We start from the raw sequence: 23,332 nt of genomic DNA on the forward strand, positions 1-23,332 counted from the left end.
TGTCTGGCATTCTCCGTCCTCCATGTGGGTTTCTACTCTGGCCTCTTCATCCTCAGGGTGGCCACTGGGCTGCCATTATCTCTCCCTCAATTATGGGGACAGACTACGATCACCTAACTGGTTTCTTTGCCTCTATTCCTGTCTGCTGCCCGAGTAATCTCAAATGTCTCCTCAGATCTGCACTTGCTTTATTCACTACATAGTACCTACTGTGAACCACGCCATCCTTTTAGAGGCTGAACATCCCTAATCTGAAATATTCCCAAATCCAGAACTATCCTTCTGTCTCCGTCTCCGTCTTTCATATACTGAGAATTGAACCCTGGCAGCACTGAGCTACATCCCCAGCCCCTGTCTCAGGTTTTTTTTTTTTTTTTTTTTTTTGAGACTGAGTCTCACTCAGTTGTCCAAGATGGCCTTGAACTTGGAATCCTCCTGCCTCAACTTCCTGAGTAACTGAGATTGCAGGTGTATACTACCATGCCCATCAAAATCTGAGACTTTCTGAACTTCTACATGACACCATAAGTGGAAAATTCCATACTTAATTTTATGTGCTCGGTCACAGTCATAATAAACACTAAAAAGTCATAAAATTACCTTCAGCCTGTGTGTGTAACAGTCACAAATGTTTATACTTGGGTTTCATCCCCAAGATAACTCCTTATGATATATATATGCAAATATTTTAAAATCTGGGAAAAAAATCTAAACTCAAAACAGCTCTGGTAGCCGGGCATGGTGGTGCACACCTGTAATCCCAGCACTCGGGAGGCTGAGGCAGGAGGATCGTTGTGAGTTCAAGACTAGCCTGGGCTACAAAGTGAGCTCAATGCCAGCCTGAACTGCATAGCGAAACCCTGTCTCAAAAAGACAAAAACAACAACAAAAACAAAACAGCTCTGGTCACATGAACTTTGGATAAGGGATACTCAACTTGCACAGAATATGTCTGCTGTCCCTCTCTCATTCCTAAAAAGTCACACTTTCTTAATAATAACAGCAACACTAATTGAGCATTTACTGTGCACTAAGTACTGTGCTTAGTGCTTGTTGAAGATTAGTTCATTTGACCTTCATAACCAACTCCCAAGCCAGACGTTGTGCTCACTATGTTATAAATAGCAGAACTCTAGAGCTAAGGGACTTGCCCCAGGCCCGAGAGCCATGGTTGAGCTGGGCTTCCGACCCTGGCGGTCCCACTCCAGGCGCACTCTCCCCACCATAAGCCCCGTGAGCCTGTGAAGACACCGTGCATTTCCATGCCTCTTGTTTCTGTGCACTCTCTTCCTTTATCTAAGGAAGATTGGGTGGAGGCAAAGGCTTCCAGGGTAGATTCTTCTCAAGGCAAATCTTACATATCTATGCACGTAAAATCTCAGCAAGCCCGGAAGACATGCAAAGAGATGAACTTCTGAAGCAAAGGGAGAAGACAGCAACTCAAAAGTTATTGTTTGGGAAGACGCCCCTCACTGATAATCATTAGTAAAACACAAACTAAGCCTAAGGTATTATCACACGACTATTAGACTGGTCAACATGTTATAAGGATAAAAAGCCAAAGCTGCCACCATCATAGGAAAAACTACTTCTTAAAAACTGCTGTTAGCATCACACATTGATTAATCCTTCCTTCTTTTGAGAAAATAGTTGGAGACTAAAAAATAAAAGCTTAAATAAATTTCTTTGTTGTATTTTTACACTAAGGAAATGAAGAAGGGAAGAAAAAGGAAAAAAGAAGGCAGCTTATACAAAATTTATGTGATTAGCATTAGGGTTAGTCATATAAAGGTGAAAAATCAGAAGCAATCTAAAAATTACAGGTTAAAGTAAATCATACAGCTGGGTGTCGTGGCACATGCCTGTAATCCCAGCACTCGGGAGGCTGAGGCAGGAGGATTGTTGCAAGTTCAAGGTCAGCCTGGGCTACAAAGTGAGCTCAAGGTCAGCCTGCACTGTATAGTGAGACCCTGTCTCAAAAAGACAAAAAAATTTTAAAAAATGAAGTAAATCACACAAAAAAACAAAATAAATCACAGAGCTCTGAGGTAAGAAAACATTACGACCAATATTCAACATTAAAATGACCAATAACCAACTTTTAGAATGCAGTAAGGTTGCTCATAACAGCACGCACATCCACAGGCCGTGCACACGGTAACTGAGTAGAAAGAACACACAAATATACATCAACAGGGACTGGCCGTGAACTGGACGGCTGGGCAAAGCAGCGAATGTTCACTTGCTTTGAAGCTGTTCAGTTTCCATGAGCAGAAGATAATCACCAGGAACGTGGGTCCCTGCTGAGACAGCAGTCCTGAGGCAGGAGCAGGCCTGGCTCCAGGGCGACAACTGCTGGTCTCTCGACCTAGGCCTCGGGCTGGAAATACCCTCAAGTATCTGGCCTGGGGAGGTTTCAGTTTTAAAGAGGCCCAGCTCCTTTTAAACTAAATCCTCTCAGGCCCAGATGATAAGAGGGGAATGGTGGCCCCATGAGGAATGAAGCCGGAGGAGAGAGGGAGCCAGGCCTCCTCCCACAGGGATGCCGTCTGGTCTGGGTGAGAGGAAACCTCGGAGCCCACACTCCCAGGGAAGCAAGGAGGGCGAGGGGTGCAGCCCCGGGGCAGGGGGCTCATGCCCTGTCTGTGCCAGTCCAAGATGACCGCGGGCAGGTGGACAGGGTGGGGTTGGCTCGGGCCAAGGTGTTCCTTGTGCCCTCTCTCACAGTTGCACCCTCTCCTCTGTCTCAGTGGCAGGGGGAATGGGAATTTGTGGGGACACAGTTGAGCCCATAGTGATCTCCCCAGCCCTCAGCCTCACTTCCAGCTATGTGGAGAAGTGAGGCTTCTCTTGCTCTGTCCCAGGTTGAAGCTCCGGTCCCCAGTATCCCAGAATGCTACTGCTTTTGAACACAGAAGCCATAAAGTTAAAGTGAGGTTCTTACTTTAAAGTGACCCCATGTGCTGTCCTCGTAAACGACTGTGAGGACACAGGAAAAACAAGGCCCTTTACCAGTCAAGAAGCGAGGCGTCAGGAGAAACAGCCCTGCAGGCACCTGGATCTTGGACTTCCGGCCTCCGCACTGGGCGGAAAGGAAGTGCTGATGTTCCAGCCTTCCAGTGGATCTTTCACAGCAGCTTAGCAAACCAACGAAGGCGTCGAGCCTGGCTCCGCAGAAGCTGCCGCCGAGCGGCGTCCCTTCGCCTCATCACACTGTGCACCTCTTGCTCCTGGCATGTGCCAGGTAGGAGTGCCTTGGTGCAAGCAGAGCCATTGGCTGGCTTGGAATCCTGGCCCTTTCTCCTCTTGCTCTGTCCTTAACTGGTCTTCTTCTCCCTAAATCTCAAAATCCTTCCCTGGGCAGAGGGGAGTCCCTGTAGCTCCTGGACGCTGCCTTGGCTGTAGATGGAGTAGTGCTTGTGGTTCAAGGCACGGGCAGTGACCCTTCTCAGGTGGACACAGGTCTCTCCTCACCCCCTGGGGCCAGAACTAGAGCGTCAGGAAGTCCTGTCCACCCTGGCTGGTGGTGTCAAACAACCTCTGCTGCTGAGCCGGTGGACTGGGTGGGGCCCAGCCTGGCCTCTCATTGTAACAGCTGCTTGGAGCTTCAAAGGGAAGCCACAGAAGAGGAGAAAGCAGAGCATAAGCAGAGGTGAACGCCCCACTCCAACACATGTACCTCCAGGCTCCCGGCACCTGCTTCTCTCTGAGGGATCAACTTATTTCCAGAGATCTCCTTGCATTTTCCAAAGCACGGTGGTGACAACACCTTGCATCTGTGGGGTCATTTATAATTTTTCCAAGCCCTTGATTTGACTATATCATCTCATTTAATCCATCCTGGAATTATCACCCTAGTGGGGCCCCTAAATCTGGCAGTGCTGATTTAAAATCTCACAGGAACATAGTGATGGAATTTGGTCTGGTGCCTTGAATCCTACTTGTTGCTATGTGCAGCTTTCTTCAGCTAGACTTTTTTTCCTCTTCTCAGTACTGGGGATTGAACCTAGGGCCTTACACATCTCCAGCCCCGCCCCCATGTTTTATTTGGAGACAGAGTCTCACTAAACTCCTAAGCAGCCCAGGCTGGGCCTGAACTCGAGATCCTCCCACTTCAGCTTTCTGGAGTTCTGGGATTACAGGAATACGGCACCCCATGCCTGGTTTTCAGGTAGGTTTTAAGGCTCATTCAGCTCTGCTCCCCACACTCAAAACCTACAACACACCTTCCCAGGTGCTTGGAAGGCACAGGCAAGCTGCTTCGTATTGTAGACCCATAAAACCCAGTTCTTGGCTGTCTGCCCTTTAAACGTTAGGGCAGAACCTGGACATCCCCTTCAGCATAGGCCCCTGGGATCTACTGCCCCACCCCACAGGTTCTTGGTCCTCCTCTCAAACCCCAATCTCCCCTCTCTCCCTGGGGCCCTGCAGAAGTGCAGCTCTCCTTGTCTCCCGAAGGTCTCCGCTGCCTGCTATCATCAATCTACCTGCAGAGCCACAGCCAGAGTAAACTCCCCAAGATCTGAGTCTGGTCAGGTAACTGAGTAGCTCCCAGGCTCCACTGTTCTGAGGATAAAATGACGAGTGATACCAGGAGGTGGCTTTGGAGGCTTTTACACCCTGTGATCACAGCAGCAGCAGTAAGGGTCTCATGTAAGGTGAGCAGCATGCTTGCTGTACAGATGCAGCTTGAGGACCAGCCCTTGGGGCTCCTCCTCGCAACTAGACTGCACCCCTGAAGTGCTTTCTCAGTAGAAATCCTGGCTCTTCCCACATCAAGTCCCAGAGCAACTCCGGAGGTCTGCATGGTCTCCCCGCTGAATCTGGTCCATTTCACATACACCCTCTACCCTCCAGCTAGAATGTCCTTCTTTTCACCCCTCAACTCCCTGTCTCCTATTTGTCCTTCCAGTTCAGGTTCAGAGCTCATCTATCATTTTTTTTTTTTTGTGGGGGGTACCAGGAATTGAACTCAGGACCTTGAGCTTGCCAGGTAGGCCCTGCGCTGCTGAGCTATATCGCCGGCCTAAGCTACCACATCTTTGGGGAGCCCCCATTTGGGGCAGGACACCCAGCAGAGTGCAGTCCTGAGTCCTGAGCTAGATCTGTTAGAACCCTGACCAAACGGCAGCAAGCACCTTTATCTTCCTGACTCTCATCAGACCCCAAGCACCCAAACAAGCAGTTTATATCCTGTGGGTCCAGAACTCAGGCAGAGAACCTGACGTGGTGGATGCTCATTAAATATTCATTAAGGAAGCAAAGAGCAGGGGGTTGCCCCTTCTGCAAGCACAGGCCAGCTTGGGCTGGATGAGAGGGCTTTTCCAGAAGACAGCCTGTCCCTCCTTAGAGGTCAGCCCAAGCTCTCAGGTTCTGCTCCAGATTGGATGGGGCGAGGCTCCTGTGTCCCTGGGCTCCCAGGTGGTTCCCCTCTTCATGAAGTTTCCCCCATCTGCAGTAGCAGCATTGCTCCATTTCTCGGAGTGTCCACACTCCCTTCTTCCTCTCCTCTCTCTGCTGAGGGAGAGGAGACCACGGGATTCACAGGCAGCGATGCCCAGAAAAGGGCTCTTAGCTGGACCAGTCTGTGTAGCTCCTCTTGCCTCACAGTCCCGCTCTGCTGTATCCTGCTGAGCCTGCAATCTGTGCACAGTGGGTTTGGGAGCCCTGCAGAAGGGAGGAAGGAAGGGAGGGAAGGAGTGAGGGAGGAAGGAAGGAAGGAAGGGAAGAAGGAAGGAGGGAGGGTAGAAGGGAGGAAGGAAGCCAGGCAAGCCTGGTGTGGAAAATGTGGAAGTACTCATGGAGAACCATAAACATTTTATATCCTTTGACCTAATAATTTACTCCTGGGAATTGCTTCCAAATAAATAATTCAAAAGAAGAGAGGGACTGTTCATAGCTAAGTTATCTATAATAAGGAGAGAGGAGAAGCAAATGTCATGAACTAAAATAGGTAAATGAGTAAATAAATTGTGGTATATTTGTACAACAAAATACCATGGAGACATTTAAATGAAAATATGACTATGTAGAACAAGGATACTGTCTTGGAAATAACATTAAATGAAAAGATAGAGTGCAGAGTTGTGTATATATCGATTACAATTATGTAAGAATTACACATTCCGCAGGGTCTCTCTAAGTCACTAAATTTGTTTTTGTGTGGCTTTTTTCAGACAGGGTCTTAGTACGTAGCACAGGCTGGCCTTGAACTCACAGCAATCTTCCTACTTCAACCTCCCAAGTGCTGGGGTTACAGTTGTGTGCCACCATACCCAGTCTGAAATGCTAAACTGCTCAGCTGGGTTTGAACTTGCTATCCTCCTAACTCAGCCTCCGGAGTACTGGGACTGAAGCACATACCACCATGCCTGTCTTCTCCTATTTATTATTATTTTCTTCAGATAAAAAGAGTCAACACTGAGGGTCAGAAGGGAGAAAGAGAAAGAAAACAGCTGGGGATGTAGCTCAATGGTAAAGGGTGTGCTTAGCAGGCTCAAGGTCCTGGATTTCAATCCTCCACACCAAAAACAAAACAAAACAAAAACAAAACAAAACAACCAATAAAATAAAGAAAAAGAAAAAAAACAGCTGTTACCTTAGGGTGAATTCTTAAAATTTTACCTTAAAATGTTAGCTTAATAATAAAGTAATATTTTAAAATAAAGTGACTAGGACCTAGAGAAAATACCCTGAACTCAAAGTCCAAACAGTTTCTAGAAGGATTTGTATTGATTGTAGTTTCAGCATTGTTTTAAAAATAACAAGAAGGACGTGACTCATTCAGACCTTCTCAGTGCGTGGTTGTGGGGTATAAACTATCTGCCGCAGGACGGCAGCCTGATTGTCACTAAAAGCACTTAAAGACTTTTGCCTAATGCAGGGATAATTCTCTCAACCCACTCTCTGCGCCCTGGGCTTCCGGGTCACAGCCAGGGGTTCTGAGGATCCTGTTTCCTGGAGGCGCCCCTTCTGCAGCTACAGAGTTAGAGGAGGGGAGGTCACCCCGAGGAGCCTCCTGGGGCCCGGGGGGTGGTGGGAACTGGAAGCTAGAAGGCCTGCCTTTGGGGTGTGGAAAGATTGAGCTCTCACTCTTGCTCTCTCTTTCTCTCCTTTTTCTTTCTTTTCTTTTTCCTTTTTTTCCCCTCTCCCTTCTCCTCCTGCTCTTTCTTCTCCCTCTCTTTCTTCTTTTAAAAAGAAAATTGTTGGGGTGGAGTTACAGCTCCATTCCCAGCATCACCACTGGAAGTCCTTAGTTTATGGTCAGCAAAAAGTCCCAGGCCATAGGAACAGCCGCGCGAAGGAAGCGCCCTGGCCCATCCTCCGTCCTCAGTCCACTGGTGTCTCTGATGTCAGGACCTCAGCCTGCTCGTCTCTGTGGGCACCGCTCACTGCCCAGGGTCTGGAAGCTTCTTCTGTGCTCCTCTAAGTTCCAGCTCTGGATTTAATTTCCAGAGGGGACCTTCCAACCCCTCCAAGGAAACTCGGCTTCACCGGACTCCACATACACAAATTCTTCTCTTCATACCCAGAAAATACAGCATTCTGGTCTCTCTCTAACCCCTTCCCCAGACAACACTCCAACCAAATACCAAATCTTCAGATTCTCCCTCAGTTTACCCTTCATCTTCTTCACAGCTCCTGCTCTCTGGTGCTCAGCCTCTGGCTGGACCTCAGCCTCTCCCCTCCGTCTACCCACCATATACGAGGTCACATTCAGACTCCCAGGCTCCTGGGAGGAGCTGACATGAGCCTTTCCCTGGGCCGCACTCACAGACTGCAGTTTCCTGGTCTGCGCACAGCCTGCCTCCACTCAGTCTTCGGCACCGCCTAACATCTTGTGGAGGGAGAGGCACACACTTGAGACCCTCTTTCTAGTCACTCTACCACCGCTCCTTGGTCCCTTCAGCCACTGCCACCCGTTCACAAAAATTGTGAACTGGCTTTTGGTGCCCACTCTGATGCCCCCGCCATAAAGCATCCCCTCACATAGGTGGAGAAACCCTCTCCATGAACCTCCGCAGCCGTGTGGTCTTGCAGCTTGCGAGGCAGTTCGGCACACCCTGTGCCTCGTTCTGTTTATCTGGTGACACATGACTCCCACCACCACTGCTGAACCTTCAGCTTTATATTTCAGTCTCTCAGAGGACCCAGACAGCATTTTTCAGGCAATAAGCCCCCCTCACCAAATATTTCTGGAATGACTGAACAAACGTGTGCATATTCCAAGCCACGTCTATCCTACACTGGGGCAAGAAGTTTTCCTAAAGCTAAGCAGAGGGCCTCACATTCATCCCTGTTTAATTTCATTCTGTTGGTTTTGGCCTGGTGTTCCATGCTATATAAATCATTTTGAACTTGAATATGTCATGTATCATATTAACTACCCCAGCTGTGGGTCATCTGGATTCTTTCTATTTTTCATTCAAGTCATTAACAAAAGCATTTAACATGTCAGAGCCCATGACAGAACCCTGTGGGCTGCCACTGGAGACTTTCCTCAGGAAAGACCTAGGGCACTTAACGAGAATACTTAGGCCAAGACAGCTCAACCTACTTGGAATCTGTCTTGACAAAACAATGTAATGAGACTATTGGAGAAGTCAGGATGTTCATTCGGCATCCCCCCGGCACAGCAACCCAGCAGGCCTCGGGTGGAGCCATGACAGGTGAGGACATGTCAAGGCACAGCAGAAGCAAGGGAAGAGAGGAATGGAAGCTCTACAGCCGTCCCCCATCCAGGGTCACCCCCCCCTGTATTTCAGTTACCTGTCATCATGCACAGTCTGAAAATACTAAGTGGAAAATCCCACAAATAAACAACTTCTAAGTTTTAGATTGCACTCCTCTCTGAGCATTAGATCTCGTGCTGTCCGCTCCTCCCTGTCCAGCACATGAATCCGCCCTTTGTCCCTCGGATTCATGCTGGGTACACTACCTGCCTGCCAGCCACTGAGCAGCTATCAGATCCGAGACAGATACCACTGCTCATGTTCAAGCAATGCCGACTTTACTCGATCACGGCCCCAAAGAGCAAGAGTGGCAACGCTGGCAATTCAGCAATGCCAGAGAGAAGCCACAAAGGGCTTCCTTTAAGTGAGAAAGTGGAAGTTCTCAATTAAGAGAACACTCAAATTCTGAGGTTGGTAAGATTTATCATAAGAATGAATCTTCTTTCCATGAAATTCTGAAGAAGGAAAAGGAAAGGCTTGCTAGTATTGCTATTGTGCCTCAAGATGGAAAAGGTGTTAAACTGTAGGGTATGGGATGCTGTAGCTTCAGGCCTCCACTGGGGTACTGCCCCGCCATGTCCTACTCTTTATTTCACCCCTTTGCTAGGATGAGTGCACAAGACACACTTACTGTTTTGTCTCTTTCCTACCCTTTCTTTGACATGCATTCATCAGCCAACAGGTCTCTCTGCTGCCTGCTGGCTGTGGCTGCCCTGAGAACCTGTGGCTTGGGTCTGCTATGCCAAGATCTCCAGCCTCCCAAGCTCCAGTCTAGACTTTCCTCAGGAAAGACCTAGGGCACTTAACTAGAATACTTAGGCCAAGACAGCTCAACCTACTTGGAATTTGTCTTGACAAAACAACGTCCCCAAGGCCAGCATTGTCCCCAAGGCCCAGGCTCCTGCAGAAGCGCAGACAGCTTTGCTGGCAGAGGACTGTGTGCAATATGCACTGACCACTCATCTGCCAGCCTCCAGGACTGGAGGGGACTTCAGATGTCCTCTTGCCATCTTAGTTAGAACTGCACCAGTGCATGAGAGACTGCTCTCTTGCAAATGATTACAAGCCCTACAGATTCACTTATTTGTGCCTAATACGTGCCCGGGACTGTCCAAGGCACTCTACACATACATTAACTCATTCAATGCGTATACAGCCCTTTTAGTCAGGTGTTACTATAATTTCCATTTTACAGATGAGAAACCAAGGCACAGGGAGGTCACAAGGTAGTAAATGGCAAAGTCAGGAGTTGAACCTTGTTACCTGGCTCCCAGGCCTGAGCTCTTAGCACTGCCGGGGCCACACTGTCCCTCCATGTGACAATATGAAGGCTGCATCCCATGAGAGTGAATGGACATATCCTAGAATACGAGGGCCTCCAGTGGGGTTTTCAGAGCTCATAGTTTCAGGGAGGTACAGGACACTGCTTTGAAAAGGAAGAGTGGTAGAAGTGCATTTTCTTTATTACCACCACACAGATCAGAGCCTCTTTTATGCTATACGAAGTCTCCTTGCCCTACATTGGAAGCCTCACTGTCCCACTCTCTGCTCCTAGTCACCAGTGCACTTTGCTCTTTGTCCTTCCTTCTGCCACCCTCCACTAGAAGACATACTCAAGATTGTTATAAATTTCAGAGTCCCAGCTAATGAGTATGAACACCACCACCATGAATTTGTGGGCCATTTAACTCTTCAAGATGGTACCATAAATAATCTTACTTATTGCATGCATGCTCTGACTTCCTTTCAGGATACCCTGTAAGGTAGGCAAACCAGGTTTCCACTTCATAGATGGAGAGCTGACCAGGACCCTAAGGCTAGTAATTGAAACTTGATCTGAAACTCCTGGTCTTTCTCTTGCACAGTATCCCTGCTGGCCTAGCACAAGCTCCATGATCCAACAAAGGGCACAGAAGGTAGCAGGCAGCCTGTCACCGTCTTGGTTACTTTTCTCTCATTGCTGAGACAAAATACCTGATGCCCAAAATTAAGGAAGGAAAGGTTTATTTCGCTTACAGTTTGTGGAGGTTATAGTCCATACTTGGCAGGTTACAAGGCAGACTGGCACATGACAGAGGGCTACAGCTCATGGCAGCAGAACACAGCAAAGCAACAAGCACTCACAAGGGAAGAAATGGCCAGAAGCACCCTCTTCCTCTCCCTTACATATGTAAACTATCCACCCCAGGGCAGGTGTAGCTCTCACACCCATAATCAATCAAACTCTAAAAGCCTGCCCCATGGCCGCATGAGGCTTTGGGGGGACACCCAGACACAAACCATAACAGTCACCATCCTGGCCTTCAAACTCCACTGCAGATTCCAGTGTACTCGAAAACTGACTCACTCCATATGCACGAGGCTGTGGGAAAAGCTGGTGGCTTAATGATGTGAGTATATAGAAGAAAAAGGTATAGATTTCCCATTTATGTACAGGAATGCTTTAAAATCATTCAGGTTTGCAGATACAGCACTGCTGGCATAGCAATAAGCAAAGGGACTTGCAAATCCATCAGTGCAAAACACTACCTCTGCATGGCCTGCTTCATAGAACTGGTTATTCCAAGATTCAGGTGTTTAAGAAATCATGCGATCAGCTGCCTTTGGTGGCTTATGTTTATATTTCTCTGATGTTTTCCTGTAGAAATGGATATATATGCATCTTCTGGATTCCTCTTTAAATCTACTTGTTTCTTGAAGTCAACCCCAAAGAATGAAGTACAGCTGGCGTCACTGAAAACATTCTTCGTGCTGGCGAAGCAGCTTTCATTTCAATCAGGAAGAACACTGCCAGCCACAAGAGCTGCAGGAGTCTCAAGGGAGTGAGTCTGTGTGGTGCATATCACTGCCTCCTTCTCCAGCCTTCCCGCCTCTGTGGGCCCGAAAGACACAGTCCAAGGGCTGGGGATATAGCTCAGCGGCACAAGTGCCTGCCTGGCAAGCGCAAAGACCTGACTTCCACTCCTGGTATCAAAAAAAAAAAGACTCTACCAGGTCACTAACAATGTTCATGCGCTATTTCTAGCTCCCACCACTTGGGTCCATGAGAGGACTGTCTTCCTTCCTGGGCCCTGCGGTCGAGTGGAGCTGGGTGTGGCTTTTCACTCTTCCAAGAGAAAGCATTTTAACTTTCCTTCCTGAGAGACTCTATCAGCTTGGGTCTCAGAAGGAGGACAACAGTGACAGAGAGCAGAGCCCCCACCAACAGACGCGTAGCATGACTGCTATTTACAGTCACTAAAATTGTGGCATTGTTAGTTAAAGCAGCACCAGCTTGTCTTGTGATTTATGCACAAATAATTTACTTCCAGTCTTTGCAGAAGACTTGTTGTTCTGTAATCATTTCTTTCATCTCCATGCCTGCATCCACCTCCAGACTAAGCACAAGTATTGTCTTATTAATTCTTATTTGGTAACTTCTCAGTACATGTCTTCAGATAAATGAAAAGATGAATGAATGAATGAAGAATCTGAGAACAGAACATAGAATGCTATCACACAAAATATCATTCTATAGTCTTGCTAGGCATGATCTTTTATGAAGGTGTGGGTGATCCTATAAAATCTTTTTTTTTTTCCAGTACTGGGGACTGAACCCAGGGCCTTCCTACTGAGCTGCATCCCTAGGCCTTTTTTTCTTTTTTCTTTTAAGACAGGGTCTTATCTCACTAAGTCACCAGTGGCCCATGCTGGGCTTGAACTTTTAATCCTACTGTCTCAGCTTCTCAAAGTGCAGGGATTATAAGCATGTGTCACCACCAGATAATCTTGAGCAGCTCTCCTCAGCCTGCTAACAGGATTGTTATCTCAATGGAAAGACCTCAGACTGGGGAGGGATGATCATCACTCCAGGGAAATAGCACCCTAGGAAACTTCCCTCTCCACTGGAACTCTCTGAACAGAGAATTGTACCTGGGACCCCCACACCTTTATGGGTAGAGAGGACAGGCTGTATAGATGGCACAGGAGGTAAGAAATTAGTCTCAAGGAGGTAGCAATGAATATCCATTCATGATTCATCCACAGAAGTAGGGCTAGATACGGAGATGTTTACAAAATAGCCTAGCAATAATCTAGGTTTCACCCTCCCAACCCCTGAGTCGCCCACCTATGTACAGACAGCCAAGTTTCCTGCTGTGAAAGGGCCAGCGGAGACTCCTCCAAAAGCTACAAGCATGGCCTAACCCTTGAACATGGAAAAAAAGGGTCTTCATCAATGTTGTTAAGGATTTCAAGGTGAGGAAACCCTCCTGAATTGTCAGTGAGAGTCCTAACCCAACAATGGTCGTATCAGAGACACACGGAGAAGATAACATAAAGGCTGGGGAGATGCGGCCAGAAGACAAAAAACCAGCAATGCTAGGAGCTAAAAAGATGTGGGATGGACTCTCAGATGGACTCTGTAGGGAGCCAGGTCTTGCAGACACTGTGATTTCTGATTTCTGGCCTCTGTGAGACAATAAATTTCCATTGCTCTAAATTTCTCTTGTACCCAGTTTGCGATCATTTGTTAGGGTGGCCCTGACAAACTGATGCCCCTCCCACACCCATGGCCGGCTCTGGGCTCTGCACTTGGGCAGCATGGCAGCATTTGATAGCAGCCTGGAGCACCAGGCATCTCAGCAGGTCCCAGGGATCCCCCCAGGGAAAGCAAAGCTGCAAAATCTTCCCTCTTATCCTCCCCGCCTCTCAAAGTCAGGCTTCACCAGGGACTGGGCATGACACACATCAGGGCCCAGGCAAGACCCTCGGGAGCACAGTGGACAGCAGGCCAGTCACGGGTGTGGTGCTGCACCGGACTGGCTGGCCCTGGGACCCGGCTCTGGGCACCCTGACTCTTGCTGAAACAATGATAATAAATGTGTGCTCCTCCTAGCCTCCCTACCCCACAGAAAGTGGTGCTCATTAGGGAAACTGAGGACACTGAACTCCGAGGACTGCAGAGAGCCAGGAGAAGACAGCAGCAGAGCTGAGCAGGCAGCACAGTAACCAGGAGCTAACATAGACAGAAGGTCAGAGGTCTCCCAGAGTGTGCTGAGGTTAGAAGACCTGTGCTACGATTCTGATCCCTCCGCTTAAAGGAGGAGGGGTTTATTTGGGCTCACAGTTACAGGCCATGGCTAACCTGTTCCAAGACAGAGGAAGCATGGCTGAGGGGAACAGAAGAAGAAAAGCTCCTCAGGTCATGGTGGCCAGAAATCCGAGCGAGAAGATCGGGGTGGGGAGGGATTCAGGCACTTCCGGATCAAGCCCACAGTGACTGGGCTCCTTTGTCCAGGCACCACTTCCTAACTGCACATTCAGCTAGGAACTCATCAGTGGGTGAAACAATCACCTTCCACACACAAGAGGCTTTTTCAGGACACCCCAGCTCTAACCATTACTGCCACTAATTGACATCAAGCAAGATGGCTGGGAAATTGCGTTAAGCACCCTCAACTGTAAAATAGAGGAGGAGGAGGTGGAGGAGGAGAGAAAGTGCTAAAGTTCCCTCTTGCACTCAAAACTCTTACACCCTAAATATTCATTTTGGAAAACCCACTTCCTTACCGCCTTAGGTATTGATGCTAGCTTCCCCCAGAGACACACTGAAGCCTTTCAGAAGCCTTAGACGGGTGGATGAAGGCTTAGTCCCTCTGGGCCAGACCATAGCAGCTCCACCCTTGGGCAGCAGGGCCTCTCCCAGGCACTGTGACCCAGTGCTAGCTGACGGAAGGTGGGCCAGGCGGAAGGCCTGTGGCTTTCCTGAGGAACCACACAGGCAGGGGTGGAGGGAGCCAGGGTTTTTCTGGAGCAAGAGAAACAAGGGCCCAAAGAACCCACCGAGTGGGGGTATGCATGGTGTGTCAAATGTGGCTCTTCTGGCAATCACCTCCCAGATCAGAGCAAACTAAACATCTTGAAGCCTTTGCCCCCTGCTCTATAAAACAGATGTGATAGGATTTGACTAGGACTTAAAAAAAGATACATTTATGCAAAACATCTGTACATGGCAGGCATTCAGCAAGTGGTGGTAATCGCCATGATGACAGCAAGCTTTTTAGGTCTCTCCCACACTGCCATTGGCGTGGCTGCTTAGGACTGAATTTCCCACTATCCATCAAAACATATCTCAACAGCCTGACAAGCCAGGGACCTGAGGCCTGGGAATGCATGTGAGAAGGCTGAGGTAAGGGGGTTGTCCAACAGGGTGGGAGTCATGTCCGTCTAGCTTATGGGTCTGGAATGAGCTACAGGGTGGGAGTGTAGCAGAGAAGCCTGGGGGACGGAGAAGCTTTCTGGGGTGCATTTTAGGAAGGAAGTCCTGTGTCCTCTGGGGTGAGCACCTGGGTTGGTTGTGCAATAGCTCAGTTTCTCCTTTCTGTTACCAATGTGGCTGGGCGGGGCTGGTGCCTGTGGTCGCTGCTGCTCCTCCATCCACCTGGCTCTTCCTCCGGCTGAACAGGAGCTGTGTTGGCTTTGCAGACTGCACAGGCAGTGTGCCAATGAGGGGCTGTGGGTGGATGGTGAGTGGGAAAGTGGACTGGTGTGTACAAGGTTTCTTCTCAGAGGCTTCTCATCAGAGAATGCCAGAGGGCCTTGAGGGCTACTTTCAGAGGCATTGCCCAAGGCATCCCTGGGGACCAAGAGCTATTTCAAGTCGGCATCCTCAGCATGAGCCTTTGGTGCAGACAAACACAGGCTGAAGTGTGCTCAGCAGGAGCCATGTCCCCCTTTGCAGCGGGATCCCCAGCTGCAGAAGCACATGACTTCTCTTTCTCCCAGTAGAAAACAGGCTGACTCTAAACTGCCACATACCTCAGGGCTGATCAAGATAGCATCTTGTATTTTTTATGTCATGATGTGTGTGCATACCTTATTTTCCCTAATAGAAGAGAGCTTGTTTATGGCCAGGAACGGCACCTTACATCTCTCTGTATCCCCCAACCAAAGAGCTCCATCTTGCTGCATCCTCCAGGAATAAACTTCGGAGTCCCTGAGCATACCATGCAGTTTCTTGCACCAGAAGCTTTGTTCTTGTCATTTCCTCAGATCAGATATGCTCTCCCCAATTTTCTGCACTTGGTTAGCTCCTATTCATTCTTCAATGCTCAACTCAGAAATCATCTCTAACAGGAAGCCCTCTCTGAACCCTAGGCTGGATGTGACTGCTCTCCTCCTTCTGCTCCGAAAGTGTGTGCTTCCCCTCCCAGGCTTTGAGTTCTTCCAGGGCCAGCAAGGTACTAGACCCATTTATGGCTAGATCCCTAGTGCCTGCGGCAGGAGGGGCTCAACGCATGTTAGTTAAACCTAAATAAAAAGCTAGTGCCAAGTATGGTGGTGCATGGCTATAATCTTAGCACTTGGGAGGCTGGGGTAAGAGGATTTCTTGAGTTTGAGGCCAGCTGTAGCTACATAATGTGTTCAAGGCCAGCCTGAACTATATAGTGAGACCCTATTTCAAACAACAGCAACAAAGCTAGTGTGTGACATCCTGTGCATTGCCACCAATTGATTATACACGATCCAGCCCAGGAAAGAGTTGCAATTGTCACCAGGAGGACTGCATGAAGATATCGGGATACTGCAAACACATCCAAGCACAGGTGGGCCATCTTTGACGTGGCCCTCATTTCTCAGCTTGGAAGAATGTCACCCTGATGTCCAGAACTTCTCAGCACCCCATCTGAGCATGTCCAGCTGCATTCCTTCACTACCCAGTAAAGATGAGTATCAGCGGCATCTCAGAGGGGTCTCTTCTGGAGGCCAGGCTCTGTGTGTCCAACTCACCTCTCCTAGCAAGCCATTGGGCTTGGAATGGCAGTGGCTGGAGGCACGTTCTCTGGAACAGGACATGACCCACACCCAGATGCACAGCTTTTACAGGATTCACTCAGCAGTCAATCTCCACAGACAGCTATTCAGAAAGCCCCAAAGCAAATAAATGGGAAGCTTGTTGCTCCAAGACCAAAGGACAGGGCGATATCTGCTCTGGTCTGGTTCAGGTAGACACCAGGGAGACGCGCTTGCACAGGGCTCTGGGGCAGGCAGCTCACTGAGGGTGGCGGCGAAGCTGCACTGTAGTGCACAGCATGTCACAGTACCACCTTGTGCGCAGAGAGATAAAAGTGTCCATGTGACATCTCAGAGGTAGAACACAAGGAGTATCCTGCTTTTGTGATGAAACTCTGATAACGTGAGAACCATCCCTCTGAGTGATTGCTGAGCTACTCACAGACGGAGCTACTCCCCCAAAGGAGGAAAACTGAAAGCTGCTGGCTTTCCAAAGGCCCAAGGGCACCTCCATTCAGGTCAGAGCACCTCAGCGCCTGTCTGCTCCCCTGCAACACGGCAGGGCCCTGGGAGGCCGACTGTCTTATTCCACCCAGAGCTCTGCGCTTCTCCAGTCCAGTGAGTTGAGCAACGGTGGTCAGGCAGGCTCTGCAAGCCTCAAATATTATCCCTGGAGGAAGGCAGGGCTGCCTTCAGATTTTTCTGGAACCGAAATGCTTTCTCTTGTGCCCCTGATAAGATTACTGGCTGCTGAGCCGCCAGTGGTCAGGTTTCCCACGGAGCTGTGAGCGCCATGCTCGTCTGGCCCTCCTGGCTGGGAGCAGGGCTCTATGGCTCAGGCTGGAAATCCGACTCCTTTCCAGGAATGCGCGCTTACCCTCCTGCCACACCCCAAATTGTCACCATGGCCCAACAGATGGAAGCCATCTACTCAAGGGGAGGACACAGGGGAGCCGAGGGGCATGTGGGGTATCTGGGTATGCCAAGTTCCTCACAAACCCAGCTTCCAAAGCCCATGCAATCACTATCTGTGACCAACCAGCTCCAACCAGCAGATGACTATGGCTCAGGGAGAGAGGTGGGTCAAAAATCTGCAAGGGCTGTCAGGGTTCCGCCAGCGCTACACAGGGACAAGGCAAAATGATCTTTTTACTAAGGCATGGAGTCTCCTATGTCCTGGTGATTCTTTTTTTAAAAAGAGGTAGAAAATGTTTAATGAGGTACAAAGCTATAAATGAAAATGTAACTCACAAAATGAACACAATATATATACCAGTGTGTATACACACACCCTTGTTGCTACTGACAGTCTTTTCACAGCGTGTGAAAAGACAGGATAGTCCCATATGTGGTGTGAGCAAAATATATAGTGAATGCTGCTGCCGAGTGCCGAGTGAAAGGCAGGCTCATAAGCACACTGCCGTGTGTTCTCATCCATCTAGTTCACTGGATCAGGCACTGTGTGACCTCTGGCTCTTCCCCAAAGTCAAAACGACCATGAAAGGTTTTGAATAAATTCAATACATCGGGCTGGGGATATAGCTCAGTGGCATAAGCACCTGCCTGGCAAGCGCAAGGTCCTGAGTTCAATTCCCAGTACCAAAAAATTAAAATAAAATAAACTCAAGACACTGATGCAGCCATAACAGGACAACTAAACACATGAAAGAGGATTTCAGAGCTGCTCCAGAAAGTGGCAAGAATGATGAGGTGTGTTCAAAGTGAGCAGGAGAATTGTGAGGGGGATCAATGGCAATGTGTCTTTCATTGTAATAAATTCTAAAATTTAAGCATTCACTGTATTTTTCAATCCCATCTCTCTTTCTCTCTCTCTTTTTAAAGTAACCATTAAACACAAGATCAGGCATGTAATAAATGAAGAAATATTGACCAAATGACTGAATGACAAATAATATCTAGGAAGTACTTGACTTTACACCAGGGAAAAGGGTTTATTTATAATTTCTATCTGGAAGTTCATTTGTTCTGTGGCCGTAAAGTTTAATTTTCACAGACAAAATCCTTCATCTGTTCAACTAAATAGCACAGGGTTTAGGGAGATAAGCTTAATTTTCATGTTATCTACTATTTAGTTGAACAAATGAAGGATTTAGTCAGTGTAAATCAAACTTTGTTTAAGCACCCTTAGGCTGCTATCTGAGTTCCAACAGTTTATATTTAAGTAACTGAGAATACAAATATAAGTTCAATGTTCTAAGTTTCCCGCTCTTTCTTTACTGTATACCTGTCGATTGGGTTCTTATCTACCTTAATGTCACTTACTATCTTTTCTACAGAAGAAACACATTTTGCATCATAGAGATCTGTTTCTCATGACATGCTGGAAATATCTACCTAGGTCAGTTGAACCAGCATACCTAAACTCTGCCTTTGTAAGAACATTCAATCAAGAGCAAAATAAAAGAGAGATGATAAAAACAGGGCAGTAGACTCTGGAGACGGGAAAGGGATTTGGGAAAAGAAGGAAAGGGCAGGGTGAGGGGTAAGTAAAAGTGATTACGATGCAATAATTGGCCGGGCATGGTGGCGCACACCTGTAATCCTAGCACTTGGGAGGCTGAGGCAGGAGGATCGTTGTAAGTTCAAGACCAGCCTGGGCTACAGTGAGCTCAAGGTCAGCCTGAACTGCCTAGCGAGACCCTGTCTCAAAAAGAAAAAAAAAAAAAAAAAAAAAAAAAAGGAGATGCAACGATTGAGATGCAATATGTCTATGTACCATTTCCCTGAGATGAACATAATTATTATGTATCACAAACACGTACTAATAAAAAATAAAACATTTTAAAAAGGGGAAAAAACTATCTTTCTCTCATCTCCAATAACATATCTACTCATTCATCAAAGTCTTTACTGAGTGTCCATTAGGTCCCAGATCTGTAGGATATGGTCTCTGTCCCTGGGGTACCCCCCACTGCACCTTGGGGAACTCTATTCTTCCAGGTGCTCTGGGGACCTCAAACTGGAAGTATTTTGGTTTTTTGTTTTGTTTTGTTTTGTTTTATTTTTTGTCTTTTTGAGACAGGGTCTCGCTATGCAGTTCAGGCTGGCCTTAAGCTCACTTTGTAGCCCAGACTGGTCTTGAACTCCCAACAATCCTCCTACCTCAGCCTCCCGAGTGCTGGGATTATAGGCGTGCACCATCATGCCTGGCTTCAAACTGGAAGTAGTTCCCACCTTCCGCTCTAGTATATGGTTTTTGTCCTTTTCCATCTTTTCTATCCTTATTGTCTCTCCAAATCAGACTGCTCTCAAAGACCTGCCCTTTTCACTCCACAAACTAACTACATTTCTGCCATCTAACCCCTCTCGCATCGTGGTCACTATCAGAGTTGCCCACTTTCCATGAAGCACAACCCAGGGCCATCTCCACGCTGGCTTCCAACCAAGCTCTGCAGATGGTCTCTATAAGAGTCAGAAAATGGTGCCTTCAGGAGGCATAACTAGGCAAGGAGACTTTCCAGAACGAAAAGGTAACGCCTTCTGTCATGTGGCTTGGAAGTCAGCTCCCACTCACTGCTTGGCCCGTGTCTACTCAGTGGCCCTGGAGCTTTATCTCCTTACTTTCATTTCTCCACTCTTACGGCTTCCTGGCCTTCTTCTCCAGCCCCATGGCCTACTTTCTTGAACTAGGGTGGCACATTCTCCCTGTGCCCAATGCCTTAGGCCTTCTCCTCTTCACCACCACCACCCAGCCTTCTTTTTGAGCCTCATCTGCTCTGGGTTCCTGTAGAACTCAGGGTCTGCAAGGGTCATCATTCAGCGAACACTGGGTGGAGAACTATGTACAGGACGCAGTAGAGTGAACCCTATTTCCTCGGTTGGATTGCAAGGGTTTAGAAGGCAGGGATCAGCCGAGCATGGTGGTGTAGCCAGGCGTGGTAGCACACACCTGTAATTCCAGCACTCGGGAGGCTGAGGCAGGAGGACTGTTGTGAGTTTGAGACCAGCCTGGGCTACAAAGTGAGCTCAAGGCTAGCCTGAACAGCATAGCAAGACCCTGTCTCAAAAAGACAAAACAAAAACAAAAACAAATAGAAGGCAGGGATCAGAAGGCATCTCCACCTTGTTTACTCCAGAGGGCTTACTGGGGCCCAAGCAGTGACAGATGCTGGTGAGAATGGTAAAGTGACTTTAAAAAATGATTCTCCAAAGACTTCCAACAAGTAAGTAGGTTCTAGAGAGCAGTTATTAAGTTTTGCTAGTCTGATTTGAATTCCTCCTCCTGGGAAAGCAATGCCACGCTACTCCTCCCCAAATATATAGTTCTTCACCTCTCTAAAGTGGACTTCACCTCTCAAAAGAGGGTTTTAGGCTGAGATTTTCAGGAATCCCCAAGCCCACTCCTGCTCTCCACACCCCACCATAACAAGCTCACTTCCGGCCTGACGTCCTCACTTCCTCAGCCTTTGGCTTCCTTTTCACTTCCTTCACCATTACTAGCAGCTGCAGTACTGCCCCCCACCCGCCCTCAGGTGGTATTGACAAAGAAACTTCAAAAGCAGTCATTCCCAAAGAACAAATCCGCGCTTAGGCAGATGCGGACTGATCCGCCCGGCTTCCTGGCCGGCAGAGCCATCCTTCCCCAACCCCCAGCACCAGGCACTCCAGGGATTTGGGTGTCTTGGAGGAGGCCCTCCTCAGTTCCCGTACATCTACATTTGCACACTGAGGCCTTCTCTTTTCATGCCTCCACCCCCAAGCCACACAGGAAGTTGCTCTGCTGGTAGTTTTGGGGCCTCTGACACTCACTGTTCCTTCCTCAACCAAGGGAGGACAGTTTCCCTCTGGAAGGAGTCCTCACTGTCTCCCCAGAGCAAAGTGTAAGCTTGCCTTGGCCCTCAAACAGGAGTCTGCTTTAAGCTTAAATTTGCTTTGTTTTTTATGTCCGATTCATTTTTGCAAGAGATGAGACATACATCATAAGGAACCTTCTGCCTGTGGCTTAAGGCACCTTGTTTCCTCTCAAAAGGGGTAAGCTCCATCTAGAACAACTTCTTTGGGCCTCTCTCCCAGCCCAACATGTTGAGGGTCTCCTGGGTTGGCTTCCTGGTCCGCCATGCAGCCCAGCGAGCTCAGGGCAGAGCCCTGCAGCTCTGAGTAGACTTGTGAGCCCCACCTGCTGAGCTCTGCAGGGAGTGCCTCAGTGTCCCAGTCACACATGTTTTTACAGAGGGTGCATCCCACTCCCTGAACAACATGATCCTTGTCCCTTGAAGACAACTAGTTGAGCTGAGTGTCCAGGACCAACCTACCGCCCCTTTGAAGAAGGCACACAGGGAGTCTAGCACTGAACGGGGGAGCCATGCTCAGGCAGGGAGCTTGGTGTGGGGGAGAGATAACAGCTACTGTGAATCCAGATTGCTGCAGCCCACAACCCAGGGAGGAGCAGTTTCCTTTTGAATGCCCGTGGGAATCACCTTAAAACTACACAACATTTGCACTTTGTCCTTTCCTCTTTTCAAAAGCCCCGGGTCCTGCTAAGGCTGACTCCCGTGAAGTAGCGGGTCTCAGTTTCAAGGGGTAAATCTACAGACGTCTCCAGACAAAGAGAAGGGAAGGATTTGGGGGACACATCTTTGATGGAGGGTGGAAGGTGGTTGCCAGGACCCCACAAGGTTTGAACAGCATAGGAGTGTTCCCAGGCCTCCGCTCAGCGGGGCCTCAGCCTGGTCACCCCTTAGAGATGGGCGGCGCACCCCAATACATATTCCACAAAGTGGGGGCCTGTAGAGGAGCCTCAAGCTTTATCAGAAATAAGGTCATTTGACTTCCAGGGGAGAGGAGCTTTACAGAAAGTTATGAAAGATGTGTCGGTCGCAAGACGGACTTCAGGAGCCAGAGGATACCCGGACTGCTAAACGACCAGTGTGCAAGTGAGGTGGGAAGCCCGGGTGGGCAGAGAAGCCGGCCTCCATTGCCAGTTCTGGTTCTCCTTCAACCCCGGCTCTTCAGAGTGAAGGGCTTCTGATTTCTTGCCGTTTTTCTGCTCACAATTTGCCCTTTTACGAGCCTTTTCTGCACCTACTTTTTGTTGTTTGTTTAAAGCACGCAAACCCCGGATCAAAATACCTGCGTTCTCAGAAAGCCGCCCTCCTTTCCCGTATTCCCTGCCGAGCCCTCGCCCGCCCCAGGCGTCCCCCAGGTAGGACCGAGCACGAGGCGCCCGAGCAGCAGGGGTTTGCCCTTCTTCTTAGCAGCCGCCTGGAGCTACGTGCTGCCTGCCCCGGGCTGCCTGGAGAGAGAGGGGGCGCCGAGGACCCCAGCCGGCGTCCTTTACCTCCATGTCCTCCAGGTCGTCCTGGCCGGAGCTCACGGTCCCCGCGGTCCCTGTGCGCCCAGCGGGGCGAGTGGGCGGCGCGCGCCGGGCTGCGCTGTGCTGCGCTCGGCTCCGCGGAGAACCAGGAAGGAGCCGCGGAGGAGGAGGGGCGGGGAGGGAGGCCAACGATCGGGGTTTAAATATAGACACAAATCTAAACAGATACTGGCCCTCCCAATCTGCCCAAACATGGATGGGCAGCCGCGGAGCCCCCTCTCTCGCGAAGTTTCTCAGGACCCTGGGCCTCGTCGCTCACCTCTCCCTCCCTAACTCGCTCGCTTTCTTCGGCTCACTCTCCAAGTTAGAACTGGCCTGTCGTTCTTTTTATTTTCCCTCCTTTCCATTTCCTTCTTTGATGCCCATCCTGTCTGCTTTCCTTCCCTTTTCCTCCCTTTCTTTTTTTAGGTTGCATTAAGGTCACACCTGGTTTTCCTGGAGTCCCTGGGGGGCTGCGAGGCGGCAGCACAGTGCGACCTGACAGGGCCACTTT

General features: G+C 48.9%; 1 protein-coding gene across 1 annotated transcript in view; it reads right to left on the bottom strand.

Annotated features, from left to right (window-relative positions):
- Rcsd1 (RCSD domain containing 1) overlaps positions 1-23,088 on the bottom strand; it is a 62,339-nt gene extending 39,251 nt beyond the window's left edge. The window contains exon 1 of the mRNA XM_005398224.2: positions 22,804-23,088. Within this exon, the coding sequence (XP_005398281.1) occupies positions 22,804-22,809 (6 nt within the window). The 5' untranslated portion in view covers positions 22,810-23,088. The remainder of the gene's footprint in view (positions 1-22,803) is intronic.
- Positions 23,089-23,332: the final 244 nt, after the last annotated feature.

Source organism: Chinchilla lanigera, unplaced genomic scaffold (assembly GCF_000276665.1).
Source record: "Chinchilla lanigera isolate Chin_1 unplaced genomic scaffold, ChiLan1.0 scaffold00061, whole genome shotgun sequence".
Classification (NCBI taxonomy): domain Eukaryota; kingdom Metazoa; phylum Chordata; class Mammalia; order Rodentia; family Chinchillidae; genus Chinchilla; species Chinchilla lanigera.